Raw genomic sequence first — 21,298 nt, forward strand, 5'->3', positions numbered from 1 at the left:
CAAGTATGGGAAGAAAGCCCTAAGATGAGGTAGGATTATTAACAGAAACCATTTAGGACTTTTTCTTTAATATATTCAACAGAGTGTCAAGACCTGGAAATAAACTCTTTCAGAAATATCTATGTACTTATTTTCTAATGTCATATACTTCAAAAGAGGATTTGGGAGGATTCCTCAAAGATTCATACAAATCATCTCCTCTGAACCTCCTGCAAACACCTCCTTAAAAGACACTTAAAAAGAATTCCCAAGGACAGCCTCAGCCCCACTGAGGTTAACTCCAAGAACTCTCTCAAGTAAGTCACTACAAGACAAATGACACAGGCCCCTTCCAAATATGGTTACACTACTAATGTCTATGGCACAAATCACAAATTTATCATCAGTCTACTGTACTTTATATAATTAGGAAATTTTCTTTGTAAATGTACACTGTAGACAATTCAGGTATAAAGGAAACAAAAGAACCTGAATTGAGAGTGACCCCAGAGAAGACACAGAAATAATCTGAACCTGCCAAATGTAAAGGAGAAACCAGATGATGACTACTATTCCTTACTTAGTATACTAAAATCTCATGGAAGCAAACAACAAACGAGCTAAGAATGGTCTGTAAGATGCAAGGGGAAACAACTGAAATCAGTCATTTAAAGAAGAGTAAACAGTTCTGAGATACAATCACATGATTGTACTTAAGCAGAGCAAATATAGGACAAATGGTTATCACCAATTGATGAATGTCCTCCCAGACCTTAAAGTACCAAATCTTGAGCCTTCAAATCTCCAGTCTATTAAAAACAAATGCTCAGGCTGGGGATGTGGCTCAAGTGGTAGTGTGCTTGCCTGGCATGCGTGGGGCGCTGGGTTCGATCCTCAACACCACATAAAATAAAAAAAATAAAATAATAATAATAATAATAAAGAGATTGTATCCGCCTAAATAAAACTAAAAAAACATAAATATTTTTAAGAAATGCTCCATGTGGAAGAAAAATTGGGGGGAGGGTTTAATTTTTTTAAAAAAGGCCTCATATTAAGAATTATTGTTTTCTCTTTGCAGTACTGGGGATCAAACCCAGGGCCTTGCACATGCTGGGCATCTGTTTCTAGTAGTTAATAAAAGAAACTATATCTTTCAAAATCTAATAATCCCAGATGCCAAGATCAGCTTCTGGAAGATACACGGAGACTGGCTACTCTCTCTCTCCTCCTGTAAATGCAGCCAGCAGAATTGGGGAATATCAGGTCTAAAAAGACAACCTGACGGATCTAATTCCAGGGGGAGGGGTGAATGTGTGTGTGTGTGTGTGTGTGTGTGTGTTTGAAAAATTGCATTTAAAAAGTACTTTTTTTAAAAAAAAATATTTTTTAGTTGTTGATGGACCTTTATTTTATTTGCTTATTTATATGTGGTGCTAGGAATCGAACCCAGTGCCTCACACATATGAGGCAAGTGCTCTACTGCTGAGCCACAACTCCAACCCTAAAAAGTACCACTTTTAATCGCAGACTTTACTTTTATTTTTGAAGTCATTGGCTTTATTTTTATGAAAAAATAATTTTTCAACAATTAAAAGACAGGAACAAAAATACAAGACCCTTCTAAAGAGTCAGCTTACTTGGTTCAGTTGCAAAGACTGTTCTAGGGTCTGGGCCCACCCACATGTTTGATATCCTCCTTTCCTTCCAGGAATTCCTGGGCCCCCACCCATCCTTCTTCCTCTAGGTATCACCCCAGGGTGCTATTTATACAGAATCTTCTAGGTGGAAACCCCCTGAGTTGCTAACTCAATGCTACCTTTCCCAGAGAATGTATAGATTTCCATAATATACTTGTTAAAGATAAGAAAGACTTTAAGACCCACACAACTCCTTAATTATAGTTCTGAATCATGTAATAAGCATAAGGAAGATATTTTTGAATAGAGAGGGCTTTCCTTCTTTTCTCTAAGTGCATAATTTTAGCAGCCACCTCTTCCACCTACTTGTAAGACCAACACTGCATTTGTATTTCCTTAAAAGGGAATATTTACCTATTAGACAACGTGCTGCTTTCCACATGATAAGGTTTCCTTTTGGCTGACCTTGAAGGGGACCGATCCAAAAGTCTCTGGGTTTGAAATGTAGGGTGATTCAAACACTGTTCTGTCAAGTATCTGTCGGCTGGGTCCAACTTCAGTAAATTCTTAGGAAATAAAGTTCAGAATTGGACATTACAAATTTAAATTACAATAAAAACATTACTTTTTTTTTTTTTTAAAGAAAAGGAAAATACATGAACATTGCAGAATATCTAGTAAAAACAGTTCAGGAAAAACAAGACTATCTAAATCACCATCTCACCATCGTTGTCCTCTGTGTAGACATCCTTCCAGCCTTTTCCTGAATATCATATATATATATTTCCTTTTTAGAAAATCTGGGTCATATTACACACAAAAGTTTTATATCCCACCCTTTTTAACTTACCCATTAAAACCAAAATCTTTTTAATACATAAACATTCACATTCTTCATCTTTTTCCTTTCCCTCAAATATCCAAGTCCTATTTCTGGAGGCAGGTCATCAGTTTCTTGTGCAGCCTTCCATAGTTATATTCTGTACACAATTCTATTTATTTCTTTTATTTTACCCAAGTAGTAGCATACACACAACTGTTTATACTTAGGTTTCTTTTCAATCTTTCCACTTGATGTACAATTTTTTCCCCCTTTTCTTTTCTGTACTGGAAACGGAATCCAGGGGCATTCTACCACAAAGCTTCACCCCCATCCCTTTTTATTTTTTATTTGGAGACAGGATTTTGCTAAGTTGCCAGAGGCTGCTGTAGAACTTGCTATCTTCCTGCCTAAACTGGGATTACAAGCATGTGCTACAACACCCAGCCTTGAGACACAACCATAAGGGTTCATTCATATAGGTAAGGAACATTAACTCTACGGATGTACCTTTTTTGTATTGTTTTCCTTGTTTTGTTATTTTTAGTTTTAGAATTTTTTTTTCTTTCTTTTTATACTTAAGATCAAACCCAGGAGAGATTTATCCCTGGGCAACATGCCTAATCCTTTTTATTTTCAGACAGGGTCTCTTTAAAAATTTCAAGGCTGGCCTTGAATTTGCAATCCTCCTGCCTTAGACTCCTGACTCATTGGGATTATAGGCATTATAGGCCTGAGCCACAGTGCCTGGCCTCCTTGTTTCATTATTATGAACAAAGTGGCAACAAATAATCTTACAATATGTTTGCTTTTTTTTTTGCAGTTCTGGGAATTGAACCACAGGCCTTGTACATGCTAGGCAAGCACTCTACTGCTTAACTGTATCCTCGGCTTTACCACTTTTTTTTTTTTTAAGAGAGAGAGAGAGAGAGAGAGAGAGAGAGAATTTTTTAATATTTATTTTTTAGTTTTCGGTGGACACAACATCTTTATTTTATTTTTATGTGGTGCTGAAGATCGAACCCAGCACCCCGCGCATGCCAGGTGAATGTGCTACGGCTTGAGCCACACATCCCCAGCCCAACACCACATTTTTAATGACTACATAGAAATCTGTGATATTAACATACCATTATTTAGTTACAGCCTACTACTGTTGGGCATTTAGATGATGGTCACTTTTCATTATTATAATTAATTCTGAGACAAACAATTGTAATCTTTCACAGGATGAATTCCTGAAGATAGAACTGTTAAGTATGCAAACTTTTAAATTCTTTTTGGTTTGTTGCCACATTACCTCCTAGGAGGGTGTCTCAAAATTGTAGGCATCTCTGCAATTGTAGGAATCTACCAATTTCTTGGCATCCTCATTAATAGCAGGTATTTCCTTTTTTTTCTTTTTTTTAGTAATTATAAAATATATATTTAAAAGGCAGTATCTCACAGTGGTTTTACTTATTTATTTTATTTTTTTGGTGGGGGAATACCAGAGATTGAAACCAGGGGCACTCAACCACTGAGCCACATCCCCAACCCTATTTTTATTTTATTTAAAGACAGGGTCTCACTGAGTTGCTTAGCGCCTCGCTTTTGCTGGGGCTGGCTTTGAACTAGTGATCCTCCTGCCTCAGCTTCCCAAGCTGCTGGGATTACAGGTGTGTGCCACTGCGCCCAACCTTCTCATAGTGGTTTTAAATTACATCTTTGACTACTATTGAGGCTGAATGCTTTCACATGTTTATTCTTATGTTTTTTTATTTTTCCCTTTCTAAATCTATCCTTCTTTATTTGTAAGTGTTCTTTATTCATTAAGGCACTGGCCCTTTGTTTTATATTGTATATATTAGATTCTTTACAACTAAAAGTTTTTTCCAAATATTGTTTATATTAGTAACTGAACAGGATTTTAAAAGTGAATCACTGAGATTCTTATTTACAAATTAAGCAAATAGCTAAAGAAACATTACCTACATAGCTTAACATAATACAATACAGCACACTAAAATTTGCTCTTTACTTTTCCCTGTCAAAGGAAGGAAGCAGGGTGAATTGTAGCATTCACAAATCCATCTCTAGCTCACTTTTATTGGTTTTGCCCATAGTTAATCTCTTTGTGACCCACTATTAAACAGCAAGAAGAAATTTGCTCCCCAAAAGTCAGACTTCAATTTCAGACAAGCACCTTCAACCTAGCACCATATAAAGTTTGACTTTTGATTCCACCATATACTGAAATGAACACTTTAGGTTGAAATATTCTGTTTATTGAAACACAAACCTCTGATTACATGCAAGTGGATTTACATTCATACTGATTCAGACACAACTCTGAAATCATCTCAATTCTTTCTTTCTTATTATCAAACAAAAACTGTCAGGATATATAAAACAATTTGCTCTCACTCGCAGTTCAACAGTTAACATCAAAATGGCAACAGTTAAGATACTAGCTAAAAAGAAAGGAAAATCAACCCTTAAGTAGTCTTTTAAATTCAAAGTATATATATCTACTAGCATTAGTGTTATTTATTGTTATCAAGTAGAAGTTACTGTACATACAAAAACTACATTTGTATTTATTAATAGAGCTGTTAATTTTCAAATTACTTGAAAGGATGAGGTCTTCATGAGGAAAATATGAAATTTACCCAGTTAATAGTTTCTAAAATTCAGCATTTTGAGGAAAAACATGATCCTCCTCACCATCACCACCATCACCATCATCATCATCATAAAATAGATCCAACATAATTATTATATCTATTCTTAAAATAGTTAAGGGCTTGAATTAATGCTGGTGACTTCTATCCCCATTGAAGTGGTTGAAATGAACAGATGCAGGATGAGATGGCCATTTTAGATACTTCTATTACCTAAGACAAAATTATCCAGACAGCTTTTGGGAATGGCACAGAGAATATTTCTTCATGAAAGGATAATTGGTATTTTTAATTTTTCAAATTCATTTTCAAAAATAGCTAAAAGACAAAGGGAATGGATTCTATTTATGTACCATTCAATAATAATAAGGCAATGTTAATGGTTGGTGATAGAAGGGGGCAGAGCAGGACAGGAGCATGAAGCCTAGGAAGGATCATAAGGAGGGTTCAAGGGTATTAACACATTTCTATATCTCAATCTATGTAAGGTTATAAGAATATGTTAACATTATAAAAATCATCTGAGGTGGAGACATAATATGAACACCTCTGAATGTATATTTCAGTAAAACTATTTACTATTCAAGAAACTTGACAATAAACTCATTTTAAAAAACAGGAATTAGAATGTCTAACTTATGGTTCTACTTCTGTCTGTGGTACCTTTTTTCAGTACTTGCTTTTATTCAGATTCAGGTACCACCCTGATGACTGGTAATTACACTTGACAATGATTTAACAAAAAATTTCAATTATTTTTAACTAAAAAACAGACAAAAGGCAGAAAACATGAAATTATATTTACTTCCATTTTTCTACCTCATTTACATTTTAAAAGTTACCAAATTAAGGCCCTGATCAATAAATATTGACTGTGAAAGATTATATTGACAAAACCCAACTGATATAAGTGATAATTTATACCTAATTAAACTGAAAGAACTTGGAGGTTGTTTTTTTTTTTTTTTAAATAGCATTTCTCAATCTGTATTCAGGACATTAGTGCCTTAGAGTTTTATACAAAAACAGTTTTTAGTGGTTAATTAAATTTGGGAAATGTTGAGTGAAACAACAATGCTTCTTTACATGAGATTTCTGAAACCATTTACAGGTTAATGAACATTGTGAATCTCTAAGAAAGGTTATAAGGTATGTGGCCTTTCCCAAATGCCACACCTCCCTCCTCCACCTCCACCCCCACACCTATTTACACTGTGTTCCCTGGAACACAGATTAACATAGTTTAAAGCACAGTGAAGTTCTAAGAATGCAGCTCAGCAATTTCCAACTGTGCTAAGTCTTTTAAAGGTTCTTTGCACACACAGTGTAGCCTCCACTGATTTTGACAGTTGACTGAATGGGCATAAAATAAAACTCATCTATTAACAAGCATTTTTTGAAGGTCTACTATCATACAACCAATGCTTGTTTATACACTTGTTGGCTGCAGCAGAAGCTGGGGAAATAAGAAAAATAATTTTTGCTCAGAGGGCTAACTGCCTGTCTACTATGGAAGAAAAACCTAGTAGGAGAAATCTGAGGATGTTTTTAGTAGTTCAGAGCAGGAAGTGTTCTGAACAAGGGGCTAGCACAAGGAACATTCACACCACAGTAGTAGCCAGTGTCTAAAGAAGAGCCAGAAAGAGTGAGTTATCTGGGAGAGAAGAAGAGGTTACACGGAGGAGGAGAATTGGGTTCACTGATTATATCTGTACAAACTACGAGAGGCCTTAAATATCATGTAACAGAAATTGTAGAATTTCTTTTCCTTCAATATTCATTTTAACAATTGTTTAAAAACTTATGCCTGATCAGCTCTGAGTGCTGAAGATTTTTATTACTCTGCCTTAGGAAAACGAGTTAGAGATCTCATGCTATTGTCTAAATGAACTACGATAATACCAGAACTTGTTGCAAGTTTAAACAAATTACATGCCTTTTAATGTGAAATAGTCCCCCATTATTCACAATTTACATCTAGTTAACAAAACACTTAATTCATAAAAGCAGGCTATTATCACATGTAGACACAAGAGAATCCATACATCAAAAGACATTTTCATATAGATAGATATCAATTTCTCCTACCTTCATTAGGTCAAGTAAAACACTATTTAAAATTCCAAGATATCTTCTCTCCAATGATTGAGGGTGGTTCACAGCCGGAAACTGTAAGGATAACACAACAGGAATGTCAGCATGTGGGGAAGACATGTGTGCACGTGCTTGTGAGCACAGCAGAAGGGAGCAGTTGAGAAATTATTGCCTAGTACCCATCCAAGCAAATTCATATTTGTATATTACTTTTGGTATCCATGTATTTCAGGTATGAATTAACAGGACTGTATGTTAAACAATGGGAAACTTCACAGTGAAATATGATATATAAATCTAGATAATACTTTTAAGCATGTAAAATTGACTAAGATATAAAATCTGAAACTATTTATACAGTTTATAGAGTATTGTCTCCTTTTATAAGTTCTAAAATACTTTACACAGAATGTCTACTTAATTACTGATGGTAATTGGGGGACTAACAGGAGGGATACAATATGATATGATGTAAGATTTTTATAGCTTTTTCACAAGAACATAGCATTTATTCCTGAAAATAGCTAAGTTTTACAAAGGAGAAAAAGGAAGCAGGAGGCCAGAACCTGAAAGGCCATCAGAATCAGAAACAGTGAATTCAGGCACACACTGTAATTGCTTTAAATGTCTTTTTAAAATGAACTGTTTTCAATTCTCCCTTTTTGTAAGTTGAGGCAGGGGGCAAACATAGGCGCCTAGATTAACAAATGCAATTTTTAATAAAATGAAGGGGAGGGGTCAAGTTTATTTAGATGTTCTACCCTTTCCTGTGCTAACGCGCACTTGGCACTATCTGATTGAATGCTGAAGCACTGGGTAATATGACTGGCAGAGCCCAATGCCATGTACTCCCTCCAAATGTGAAGGCTAGTTTGCTTCTTTATACCAATATAAGAGCATTTCAAGCTACTGAAATCCCTAAACATGTAAAAATAAATGGACAGAAGAACTAATTATGGGTAAAATTCAAACAAGCTATTTAAAGAGTGATTATGACATCATCTGCACGCTCTGCTCAGCAGGGCAGGAGATGCAGAATATGGGTAAGACCTAAACCTTGCATTTGAGGAATCTATTATATGATTGGGAAAACAATCAGTGCTACACTGTGCAAACATAAATTCTAATGGAAGCTCAGAGAAAAGAGATCAAGGTGGTTTGTGGCTATAGAAGCAAGAACCCATAGGTAATATCTGAACTATGTTTTGAAGAATAAAAAAAAGTGAAGACAAGAGAAAAGTAGGACAGCACCTCCCAGATAGAGAAGGAAAGAATAACATGAACTTAACACAGACTCACAGGCAAAAACCTAAAACTGATTTCTGAGGGACGTGATGCTATGCAAGGCATTTTAGGTATTATTATTCTTTCTTTAGAGATGAGGAAAATGATGATCAGAAAGTTCAAATAACTGGTTCAAGGAAAGTTACATAAGTAACAAGCAGCAGAACTAGTATTTGCACCCAGGCCTGTGATCCAAACCTAAACTCTTTTTAAACTGAGTCATCTCTCCTAATGGAGAAGCAGAAGTTCCTTTTGATGTTATTGGAACATTAAATATCAACCCAAAGAGAGAGACGCCTGTCATGCCATGATAAAGACCCTGTACCAGTATATTTTATTGATTGACTGATTGATTGATTATGGTACTGGGAATAAAACCCAGGTGTGCTTTACCCCCGAGATACATGCCTACCCCTGCCTTAATATCGAAACAGGGTCTTGCTAAGTAACTGTGGCTGGCCTTAAAATTGCAATCCTCTTGCCTCAGCCTTTCAAGTCACTGGGATTACAGGCACGTGCCACCTTGCCCGGCACAGTACATTTTGATTAACATTTTACTTCTATATTACATACCAGATACCCTCTCCTTTGCTTTTCTCAGAAAGACCTTTCATTGATAAGAAAATCAATTCTGAAAGTCAAAAGGTGTTAGAACTATTATAATAAAATTACCAAGCAAACTTCTAACTTAAAAAAAAAATTATATGTTTCGAATGAAATCTACCATTCTAACATGAGATGATTCAATAGACAGCTAAAACTTAAGCACAGAAGTTTAAATAATAACCTAATCAGTAGTTTGTTTCCTTTCTTAATCACTTGGTGGATTCAATATAATGAGCATACCTTTTTACTGAGCACTGACTATATGTCAGGCACTGGACTGGGTATTTTATATCCAATAATTCATCTTCATAACAACCCTATCAAATGTTATTCTATTATCACTATTTTACACATGAAGAAACAGAGGCACAGGATGGCGAAATAACTTGTTGAGTTCATTCAAATAATAAATATGGAGTCAGGCTTTGAACACTAGCAGTTTAACACCAGAGTCTAGGAACTAAACTATGAGACAAGAATTGTTTTCCAAATAATGCATACAGTTAGAGCAACATCTTGTGCATTTCCCATTCTCTATGCAAGTGGATCCAATTGCATATCATACGCTGGATTTTAGTTACCGGTATATGGGGCTCACGGCAATTGCAGTTCACAGGCTCTCTGTGCTCAGCTCTCCATTGCAGACATTCTCAAGGGATATCATAAAAGAAAACTTTCCCCTCAAAGGATGTTGTTAAACCTCTAAAGAGACTGAACTAATTTAGTTGAAATACTGCAAACACTTTCAGACTAAAATGTAAACATTTAAGGCTTATAAAAATCAAAGTGCCATGGAAGCAGCAATTTCCCTGAAGAATATTTATAAGCAGCATTGTCAAATGCCGCCTAACACTTTACAGGTAAGACTGTTTAGCAAGGAGGTCTGTGAACAAATAGGACCACAGACAAATGAGGAAAATATACCCTTTGTGTGGTCTCTCTAATCTAAATGCTATTTATTCTTCAATATCTACTTAAAATGTCAAATCCTCCATAAAGTCCTTTCTAATGAATCCTTATCTATGATTTCTAACTTTCTGGAATGTTTGACATGCATCACAGTCTAAATCATAATGAGATATATTAAAAAGCAGTACAATAAAATAATGAGTACAGTTCTGTAATATATATTATACTTTCCTATAAAATGTATTGTTTCATAATTATTTTAGTATGAAATCCTTAATTCTTTAGCGTATTAAGGCTAGGTACCATGTTGTATCCGCTATATATATTATATATTATGTAGACTATTATATAGACTATTCATCCTAGAATAGTCTAGAAGAGGCTTTATGGACAGAGGAGATTTGGTTGGAGTCTAGGCAAGTGTTGGGAACATCAGAAAAATGGAAATGAGCCATTTCAGAACCCACATATCAAGAAAATGGTGGGAGGTTCAAGGTAGTTTAAGAACAAGGGGCAGGGACAGGGTGGAGATGATGCTAGGAGGCTCCTTAATGCTAACCCCTAAAGATTTCAACTTTATCAGCAATTCTACAAAGGTTTTTAAATAAAAGGGAGATAGAAGTAAATGCATAGTTTGAGAAATGCGAAAAGACTTAAGTGAAGAAATTTCAAGAGATTAGTTTGGGAGCCAACTGTCTATAATTCAGGCAAAAATGACAAGGGTGAAAGAAGCATTGGAAATGAAGAGAAATGAAATAAAACTGAGCTTGGGTGCTGATGGCACCGGTTCATTCGATCCATAGATCACTCAGATGTTTAGTGAGGGCCCACCAGACATATTCGTTTCTGTGTTAGATGCTATAACTAACTACAGTGATAACAGATGATGTCCGTCCTTGAGGAACTTATATGCTAGTGGGACAGAACTTGATATTAGTAATTATCAAGAAAACAACAAATGAAATAATACCATAATGTGATAAGTGGTATGACAAAGAAAGAAGGATACTATGGAGGAGAGAGATGAGGTAGGGTACAGAATATTGGGTGGACAGAGAGAGGAGGCATTTGAGAGGTTTGAGAATGATGCATTTAAGAGAAAGAAAGGAAGTGATGAAAGATTATTTTATAGCTTCCACCAACTAACATGTGGGCCCAACAAATGTTTGAAAACTTAAAAAGTTGCTTTTGGGATAGATGGAAGAGAGGGGTAGCCTGTAACTCACTAGCCACTCCAATGAAGTGCCTCTACAAGGTAGGTGTTCCTTATTTGGGGAAAGTTCATACTTTCTAAGATGCTTTTTGGCATATTCTAAGAAAACAAGCTCTGTACAAATTTATCAAGTTTAGAAAAGGCTGCTTAAGACAACACATGGGTTTGTAAAGAATATGTGATATTTCACTGTCAATGGACAAGCAATATTTGCTGGAACAGAAACCTTTAAATCTGCAGGATGCAAGTATTCATGGCCTTCCTCAAATCACTATAAACAAGTTTGCTCAAGTAAGTAGTAAGTATACATACATTTTGTATCTTTCAGGAATACTTAATATTTTGAATAAAGAGTCTAAGATAATTGAGGTTTAGAATATAGTAATGTATATGCTAAAAAAGATCTTGAAAAATTAGAATTTATAAATGAGAAAAAAATATTAGCAGTTCCTACTTTCAAATTCTGATCATTTTTAAAGCATTCACAAATACTATATAAGACCCGGAAATAAAATATGATAGTGGGGATTATAAACATTATAATGGGAAAGGGAACAGTTTTCAAAGGACAGCTTAGCATACCACTGTGCAATGAACAATGAACTAAGTACAGCTGTATTGATTCCATTTGGGGTTTTAGCAAAACCTCTTACCCGGAGCCCGTGGAAGCGAGGATTACTATAGAAGAGCTTCATCTGCTCAGATGGAAGTGGTCCTAGCACCTTCTGAATAGTAAAAAGTTGGTCAATTTCGCTTTCTCCAGGAAATAAGGGCTGTCCGTCACTAAGCTCCCCAAGAATACAGCCCACTGACCACATGTCTACAGACTTCCCATAGGGAGCTCTGAAAAAGCAAAGGGAGACGTTATCTTGACAACTGAGGACATATAATGTTTGAAAACTTTCCAAATTATTTTGAACAGATTCATGACTTAAAGTATATTTGTGTATTTAAGAAATTTTAAAATGCCACTAGAAAAACGTACAACTGAAAATAAGGAATCATGGATATTCAAGTAAAAATCCAGAATACAAGTGAATAAACCTACATTAATAAAGATGTCAGTTTAGTAGCAATTTAATCAGCATACACTAATTTGATATCTGGGTATATCTTGAATATGAATGGCTTAATAAATCCTAATATAGTGCACATGGCTGATGAGAAACACCTCACTTGGGAAATAAAATGCTCCCAAGAAATAGAAATTCTAGGTAATTAAATTATACCTTAGCTCTCTAAATGTCAAAAAGTTATATTTTATCCAGTGTATTAAAATATACTACTGACTTGTGTGTCTTCTTAAACAAATAGTGAATATTATTTAACCTTTGATTACTTAGTGTCACAATATCCAATAGCTGAAATGGTGCTATGTTCTATTGTATTATTTACTTGAATATAATTGTACTCTACATATCCAGGGCTTTCTAATAGCTACCTTCCTAAAAGCATTATTAGTTTATTTAAATGGTTTAAAGCTCTCTTCTAGGATCTGAGTTTACCAGAGTGCTTTAGGAGGAGAGTTGCTATTACAAATAGAAACTATCCATGAAAATCTAAGCATTCCCAAAACAGCTCTATACCTATAACCCAAAATCTATGGCTGTAAGTCAAATTATTTATGGTAGTTTAAGTAAGAAACCATGTATATATTTTAGTTTCAAACACATATAATACAAGTTCTTTGTTGTGTTTGATACTGGGGATTGAACTCAGGGGTGTTTTACCACTGAGCTACATCCCCAGCCTTTTTTTTTTTTTTGATGGACCTATATTTTATTTATTTATTCATATGTGGTGCTGAGAATCGAACCCAGTGCCTCACACACATACTAGGCAAGTGCTCCACCACTAAGCCACAATCCCAGCCCCCCAGACTTTTTTATTTTATTTTGAGACAGGATCTTTTATTAAGTTGCCCAGGCTGGCCTTGAACTTGTGATCCTCTCAAATTGCAGGAATTACAGGTGTGTGCAATCATTCCTGGCAAATAATCCAAGTTTTAAGAATGGAAAACCAAAATAAAATATATGATAAGTGAAATAAAATTCTAGAATGCCACAATGATATTAACAGTTAATATCAAAACTTTTAAACCAAAGCACTGTTAACATTATACAGAACATGTTTCTAGGGTAACAAATCACTGCAACAATAAGGCAACATTTCATTTCTTTCCACAAAAACTTAAGAACTATACGAGGAAACTTCATTTAAATCTTTTAATACTGATTGTTCTTTCATATCTTTTTGAGAGAAAGAAAATATCCTAGGTACAAGATGGAAAAACCTTTAAAAAACCTCTACATACCCTAAATAAGCTATTTTTCCTTCTGTCATCTGATTTGCATAATTTATGCAGCTGGAACTATTTTGAATGTCAAGGACAAAGCCCTGAGAATACGTAAAAATGAAAATTCTTAATGTAAAACTAAATATCAACTGATTTCAATGGAATTTTTACACAAATAATATAGTTCTTCAACTAGTACTTGACAATCACTTGATTAACTAGTCAATTTAGCTCAAATGAGTTGCGTTATCACCATCTACTTTTGGTAGCTATCACGCATCTCTAAACACAACCTCAGTTTTCTGAGAATGATCTACTTCATACTCTTTTTTTCATTGGCAAATAGTGTCCAGTAAATTCAATGAGTCCAGAATGGTACACAGAAGAAACACAGGCAGAATGAAATATCAATCCTAAATCCAAGAATAAAAATTAGCACAGAAATCCAGAACGTCCACACAAATGAGGGGATAATAAAGTGACTAATGATCATTTGATTCTCAGGATGAAGCAAGCTTTTGATTTCAAAAAAATAGTAAAGTTTCCAAAAACTGATGCCAGTAATACTTATAGGTTCTGGGTCAGCAATGAATCCAGAAGTACTACCAGATGGTTGGTAGACACTGGGAAATGAATAGTTAACATTCATACAAACCCCTCAGAAAAAAATTTAAACGTGTAGTCATGCTCTTCAGAAAGAAAATCAGAAATTTATATTGCTATATTGTACATTGTTGGGTGGGACTGCAAACTAGGACAATTACTCTGGAAAGCAGTTTGGAGATTCCTCAAAAAACTAGGGATGGAATCACCATATAATCCATCTATTCCACTCTAGCAACACAGCCTCATCAAAGTTTACAGCAGCACAATTCACAATAGCTAAGTTATGGAATCAACCCAGATGCCTGTCAATAGAAGAATGGATTAAGAGATTGTGATACACACACACACACACACACAAAATGGAGTTCTACTCAGCCACTAAAAAGAATGAAATTATGGCACTTGCTGGTAAGTGGATAGAAATGGAGATATCATGCTAAGTGAAATTAGCCAAACTCAGAAACTCAAATGTCAAATGTTTTCTCTCATATGCAGAAACTAGAGTAAAATAAAGGAAAGGGGGAGGGAAGGCTAAGATTACATAAGGAACCAATCAAATACACAAATTAATAGACAAGTGAAAGGAAAACTAGGAGAGGAAGAAGAAACGGGGAGGGGCAAGAGGGAAAAAGGGAAGGGTGGGGGGGTGGATTATGAACTGAAATCGATTTCCATGCATGTATGAGTTTGTTGGGATGAACCCAACTACTATGTATAATCATAAAGCACTTAAAAAAAAGAATTTCTCATATACCCCAGGACATATATAGCGCGTTAAAGAAAAGAGATAACTGACAATTTGCATATTTGTCATCATTACCACTATGGCAAATTTTACTAGATTATGAATTTTTTTCTTCATTCTTGGGTGGTCTCAAAGAAGGAGATATAATCTAGGAAAAATAAGAAAATACTACAACTAGGGTAAGTAGAAAATTCCTGAAACTATGTAATGGAGATCAGGATCATGGGCTCCCTCTCTTAGGCTCTAAAGTTAAAATGCATTAAAAAGAAAAGGAGAACCATGTCAGAAGATCCTTTTCTGGTTAATAGATGAATGATAGGGCATTGACAAAGGAAGGGTGGGTACAAAGTAGATGAAATGTTAAGAGGTATTGCTGAAAAAAAATCACCAAGGCAGTGATAAAATAGTTACGTATCATCAAACAGGATTTACACTGTTCAGAAGAAAATGGCTACTGGTTCAATATTTACCCCATGTGTCTAGCAATGTGGCTAGATGTAAAAGACACTCAATAAATATTTGTTAAATGAATGAACAGGTAAGCCAGAATGCCAAACTCTACAGACAATTACATTTTAATGTGGAAGATTATTAGCAAAGGTTGCTGTAATAATTTCTTCCATCTGTATATACATGCTGGTTTATAATGTGGCTCTGTCACCTTTTCCATCAAGAGGTGGGATTTATTTCTCCTTACCTTGAATCAGAGGTTGGCCATGAAATGGGCTTTGGCCAAATGAGGCAAAAGTCATGCAAACAGGGTTTTGGAAAGTACCTTTGCTTTGCTTACTTCTTGCTACATGGAATTCTCCTTCTATTCTACTTAGCCTACTGAAAGATGAGTCCCTACAGATTAAAGATGATCAGTCTCAGCTGAGGCTCCACACAATCAGCCTCCAGATAACCTGCCAGCCAATTGTAACTAGATGAGTGATTTAAAGAGAGACCAGCAGGGAACTATGGAGTTGCACTCAAATTATTAACACCCAGAATCCTGAGCAAAGGAAATGGTGCATTTTTGTGGGTTTTGTTTTTTGTTTTGTTTTGTTTTTGTGGTGCTGGGAAGTCAAACCCAGAGCCTCGTGTGACGCTAGGCAAGCACTCTACCACTGAGTTACATCTCTAGCCCTCATTAAAGATCTAAAATCAGCATACTACAGCAACACAGATTCTTTGTTATAATGAATCTATAACTGACAAATATTTAGTTAACTGAAATTCTTATTTTTCATAGGTGATCCCAAAGCCAATGATAAAGGAGCAATACATGCATAGAGACCATTGTATTTGGAGAAGGTAACTCACCCAAGTAACAGTTCTGGGGATCGATACCACCTGGTGGCCACATACTCTGTGTAATTAGCATTGTTGCCCTCTGATAGATTCCGAGCAAAACCTGAAAGAATAAATAACTTTGTGTTGGCAAAATATTTCAGTCCTAGTAATACTTTAAAACAACATCAAAAGAATATAATGACTGATATATTGAATGAGCTGTTTATTAATAAGTGTCCTTGTTATTTTAAAAAGTTAGTAAAGTGTTCATATGTTAATTGAAGTATATGATGTATTTACTATATACTAAAGAAATTCATGTTTTTGAAGTTATCTCATGCTTTATTAAGCATTCAGAGCACACTTTTAAATCAGTCCTCCTAAAAATGCAAATCTTAGGAACAAAATGAAGTCTCCATTAGAGCCATAAGTCAAAGTTAAACTGGGATTATGGTCATTAATTCTGCTATGTGGGACTTAAAGGGATATTTGTATAGTTATTGTATCTGAACAGTTTCAGCCACTATATAAACAACTAACAGTTGGCAATGATGGAAACAAAACGGGCCAAAATTACTGTCATCTCCTAGTGATTGAGAAGCAGGTTAGGAGTATCTCCATTACCTCACAAACTTGACTACTACTTTTGCCCCACATTCTTTCAAGAGGTTTGGGGGCCACAGTATAGCCACAAAATGAGGCAACAAGAGAAACTAATTATCCCACTAACTCACCAAGTATAATATAGGCTCATCATCAACAGTTACAAAAACCAAAGCATTAAAATCAGAGGTAAAAATTTAGGTGTCTGTCAGTTTTGAAAAATGGTGTATGTGTGGCAGTACTGGAAATGGAACCCATGGCTTTGTGCATACTACCAATGAGCTACATCCCCAGCCTCATGCATTTCTATTTTTTTTTTAAATATTTTTTTAGTCGTAAGTGGATACAATACCTTTATTTTTACTTATTTATTTTTATGTGGGGCTGAGAATCGAACCCAGTGCCTCATTCATGCTAGGCAAGCGCTATATCACTGAGCTACAACCCCACCCCTCTTTTGTTTTGTTAATTTGCTTTATGATTTTCAGTAACTTTGGAGCTTAAAGAGATCAGTGGCCCATAGAATCATGTATGCATACTAAATTGCATATGAGGGGCAAAAAGTCCCAGTATCACGTAATAATCACAATTGCAGATAAAAATTCAGACTTAAGTACCATTCCTAAAAATCATGCTGCTAAGGATATGCTAAAAATGCCAAAATCAAAACTTAATCAGATTCAGTATTCAATATTTCTTTTTCATTTTCTTAAGAACTTCTTTAAGAATTGGGGAAAGAGCAAAGTTCTTTGCACTATTTCTTATAAATTATGTTGAAAATTAAAACCTTTTTTCTCAGGCAAGCAGGTTCATAATGCTCAAACTCTTTGAAAGTGTTGAGTAAAAACAGTTACACATGCTTCCAATTGCTACAGTGAACAAAATGGTCATTCTACAAAACTGATTTTTAACATTTTCCATTGCTGCTGGGCGTGGTGGCACATGCCTGTAATCCTAGTGGCCTGGGAGGCTGAGGCAGGAGGATTTCTAGTTAAAAGCCAGCCTCAGCAAAAGCAAGGTGCTAAAGCAACTCAGTGAGACCCTGTCTCTAAATAAAATACAAAATAGGGCTGGGGATGTAGCTCAGTGGTCGAGTGCCCCTGGGTTCAATCCCTGGTACACCCCTCCAAAAAAAAAAAAAAAAAAAAAATCACTATTGCTCATTTGTGTAATCCATTTATGCAATAATGTAATTGAATCTAACTCGATTATGATAAAGAGAGATATTCTTAGCTACATATGGAGGTTATTATATTTGGTTATATTTGAATATGTAAAAAAATTTAAAATCCAACTGTTACGTTTTAACAGAAAGATTAGGTGAAATTTGGGGCTGGGGTTATGGCTCAGCAGTATAGCGCTCCCCTAGCACGTGTGAGACAATGGGTTTGATCCTCAGCACCACATAAAAATAAACAAAATAAAGGTATTGTGTCCAGCTACAACTAAAACAAATTATATATATAAAAGATTAGGTAAATTTTTAACTTCAAATTGACCTGTGGACCTAACACCCTAATTTTTTATTTCAAATTTTTCTAAACTATTTTAAGTGTTTAACAGCACAATACAGAGTTACCTATATGGGACATTTTCCTAGGAGACAGTACAACTAAAAAACTTCCCTATACATTCAAGTAAGAGCTGAAATAGTACGCATCAGTTACTAGTCTTATTCATTGAACATTGAGCAGAAATAAATAGAAGTGTTCTAAAAATGGCTTTGACCATATAGATACATAACCATTATATGGGCACAATGTGAACATACACACATGTATATTTTTTGTGGTTATGATGAAACCTATAACAATTTCTATTTTGGGGGGTTATGATGAAACCTATAACAATTTCTATCATATTTAAATATTTTAGCTTATTCAAACCAGGAATCCACAGTGATAATTCTAAGAAATTTTTTTTCTGGGGCTATTAGTATACACATGCATATATTTGCTTTGAATTCTCATTAACTAAATACTACATACTGAATTTTTTTAAAAAACAGCAGATAATAGTCTATAAAGCAAGGAGAGATTAGTACTCCTCCAGCAATCAAATTTTGAACACAACAGAATGAACAACAGAATATTGCTCTGCTGATTTAAGTAAAAAATAAAGATAAATTTTAATATGCCTTTAAAAGCTACCTACATGTTACACTAAATTAATTCTGTACCAGGACTCAATTTCCTTTTAACTTACCAAAGTCGCATAGTTTCAGAACATCATTGTGGCTGATTAAGAGATTTTCTGGCTTTATATCTAGAATATCAAGATTAAAAAGCAATTAGTAAAAATCTCCTATGTTCTGCTGATTGACACTATTATATCATGGTAACAACATCTAATTAGATATATCTAGAGTAATTTGAATAGAAAACCATGGAAGTGAAAACCAGAGTACCAGAGTAACACATTTCATGCTGGTATTTAAAAGTTTCAATTAATTTCAAGAAACATGCAGACCACAATCCCTTGCTCCTTTTTTTGTATGATGATGTGAAGTCCTGGGGATCAAACCCATGGCCCCAAGCATGCTGGTCAAGTACTCTACCACTAAACCACACCCCCAACCTACCTTAACTCTTAAAGGGATGAACTGAATCTTCAAGGAGTTTAAGAATAACTGAATCTAGACCAACACATTTCAAGAAACTATTTTTACTACATAAAATATTAATGTAAACTTTTGGAGGGAAATAGATCAGAAAATGTTTACATTCACAAGATAACTTAGAAAATACATGAGCACAAGTAGCCAGCATTATATTTACTGGAGGGGTTGGGGGGAAACACAAGAAAGGAATAATTTCTATATTTACATATCTCTTTAGCTTTTCTGTGTGGTTCACAATTACCAATGTCTAATGCTGAAGCAATACTGAATGAGTCAAGGTAAGATTTCTAATTTTTTCCCATAGACTTCCTGTAGATATGATAGGAATTGAGGAGCAGAAATTTGTGGAAAATGCAGTTAAATTCTCCCTTTGGGAGGCATCTCATATAGTATCTGGTATCTGTATCATGGTATGGGTCTAAGTGAAGAAAGGGCAAAACTAATGAAATCTGTAGTTTTCAGAATCATGGTATCTACAGTTAATTCACAGCCACTAGTTAGCTATACACTTAACCAAATCACATTTTCATGATGGAAATGTAGCTAACTCAGTTCCTCATTAATATTCTTTTTTTAAAAAAATATTTTTATTTGTTGTTGACGAACCTTTATTTTATTTATTTATATGTGGTGCTGAGAATTGAACCCAGTGTCTCACACATGCCAGGCAGGCACTCTACCACTGAGCCACAACTCCAGCCCCCTCATTAATATTATAGAACAAAATGTATAGACTGTTATTAGAATCATTACCCTAGACACTAGATGGCATTTCTATCCCATTGACAACCTTGATAGGGTAACTGCTATGAGAGCCAAATGTAAGAAAACAAACTAGAAATAATAGGAATTGACATTCTTCATACAACCTTTAAGCCAGTCTTAAAAGTCAGACTATTTTTAAAGTAATATCCTTGTGCATTTGTATAGGTGAATTAAAATGTAGTATTCATTTATCTAATAATTCAAGGACAAGAATTAAGTATGGCAACATTTTCTGATAAACACACTCATTTAGCCCATTTTTGTATCCATTTGTGTCCCAGTACTATAAAATTATGCAATGTAAGAGAGATTATCATGAGAAGATAAATGGTACAGAGTCAAAGATGATGCTGAGCAAGTAATTTCCCTTTTATTGTATAAACCACCCGTTTGTGGTAGTAAAGGACAAATTAAGACAGTTTATAAAAGTACAATTATGGTCTTTATGCAAGGCTGATCATGCCTACAACCTGCAGACAATGAACACTTTTCACTAATGGATAAGGAAAACCAGGAAGTGAAGATATGTACTGAAGGAAAACCAGGAAGTGAAGATATGTACTGAAGATTGTTGGACTAAGAGTGAATGACAGGGGAGTGCCAATGGGGAGAAGGTCAGTAACTTAGGGGTTATTTAAAGCCAGACTCTAATGGGGTTCACATTACCTGGTCTAAAAGACTGGACATCCTGCCTCTGCTACCTCCACCCCCACTCCCACTCCAAGTTAAGCATTTAATGGATTCTTTTGTATCACCAGTGTTTCTATAGTTCAGAGCAGATCTGGTTATACAAACAGAGCTCTCACCACAATGCCCAAATAAATCTGATTTGTCTTTTACATGGCACAAAGTAGACTTGGAGAATGAATGACTTCTTATATCCTATGCTTTCAAAATGTTATTTCATTTAAATAGAAATATTCTGAAATTTTATTTGATGTTTTCTTTAGTACTTTCCATTTCAAAAATTCCATACTCACCTCTATGGACAATATCGTTCTTATGGCACCAGTGAATAGCTTTGATTAGTTGATAGATATAGCTTTTTACTTTTTCAGGTGGAACCCCATTTGGCATTTCTTCCAGCAACTCAAGCATATTCTATAAATTGGAGAAAGATATTAATCTCCAAAATTAGGTAGGCCCAGAAATTATGTTCTAATAATTTCTGAAAGTATCT

At 35.0% G+C, this 21,298-nt stretch overlaps 1 protein-coding gene across 2 annotated transcripts in view; it reads right to left on the reverse strand.

The window, feature by feature from the left end:
- Cdkl5 (cyclin dependent kinase like 5) overlaps window positions 1-21,298 on the reverse strand; it is a 177,943-nt gene that overhangs the window by 33,597 nt on the left and 123,048 nt on the right. For both annotated transcript variants that reach the window (XM_046425835.2, XM_058573080.1), the window contains exons 6-11: window positions 21,099-21,219; window positions 18,939-18,998; window positions 16,161-16,251; window positions 11,862-12,051; window positions 7,191-7,271; window positions 2,034-2,185 (exon numbers count right to left, since the gene is read on the reverse strand). In XM_046425835.2, the coding sequence (XP_046281791.1) occupies window positions 2,034-2,185; window positions 7,191-7,271; window positions 11,862-12,051; window positions 16,161-16,251; window positions 18,939-18,998; window positions 21,099-21,219 (695 nt within the window). The remainder of the gene's footprint in view (window positions 1-2,033; window positions 2,186-7,190; window positions 7,272-11,861; window positions 12,052-16,160; window positions 16,252-18,938; window positions 18,999-21,098; window positions 21,220-21,298) is intronic.

The sequence above is a fragment of the Marmota monax genome, unplaced genomic scaffold, assembly GCF_021218885.2.
Source record: "Marmota monax isolate L192 unplaced genomic scaffold, Marmota_monax_Labrador192_F-V1.1 WCK01_AAM20220418_F8-fsc00203, whole genome shotgun sequence".
Lineage (NCBI taxonomy): Eukaryota > Metazoa > Chordata > Mammalia > Rodentia > Sciuridae > Marmota > Marmota monax.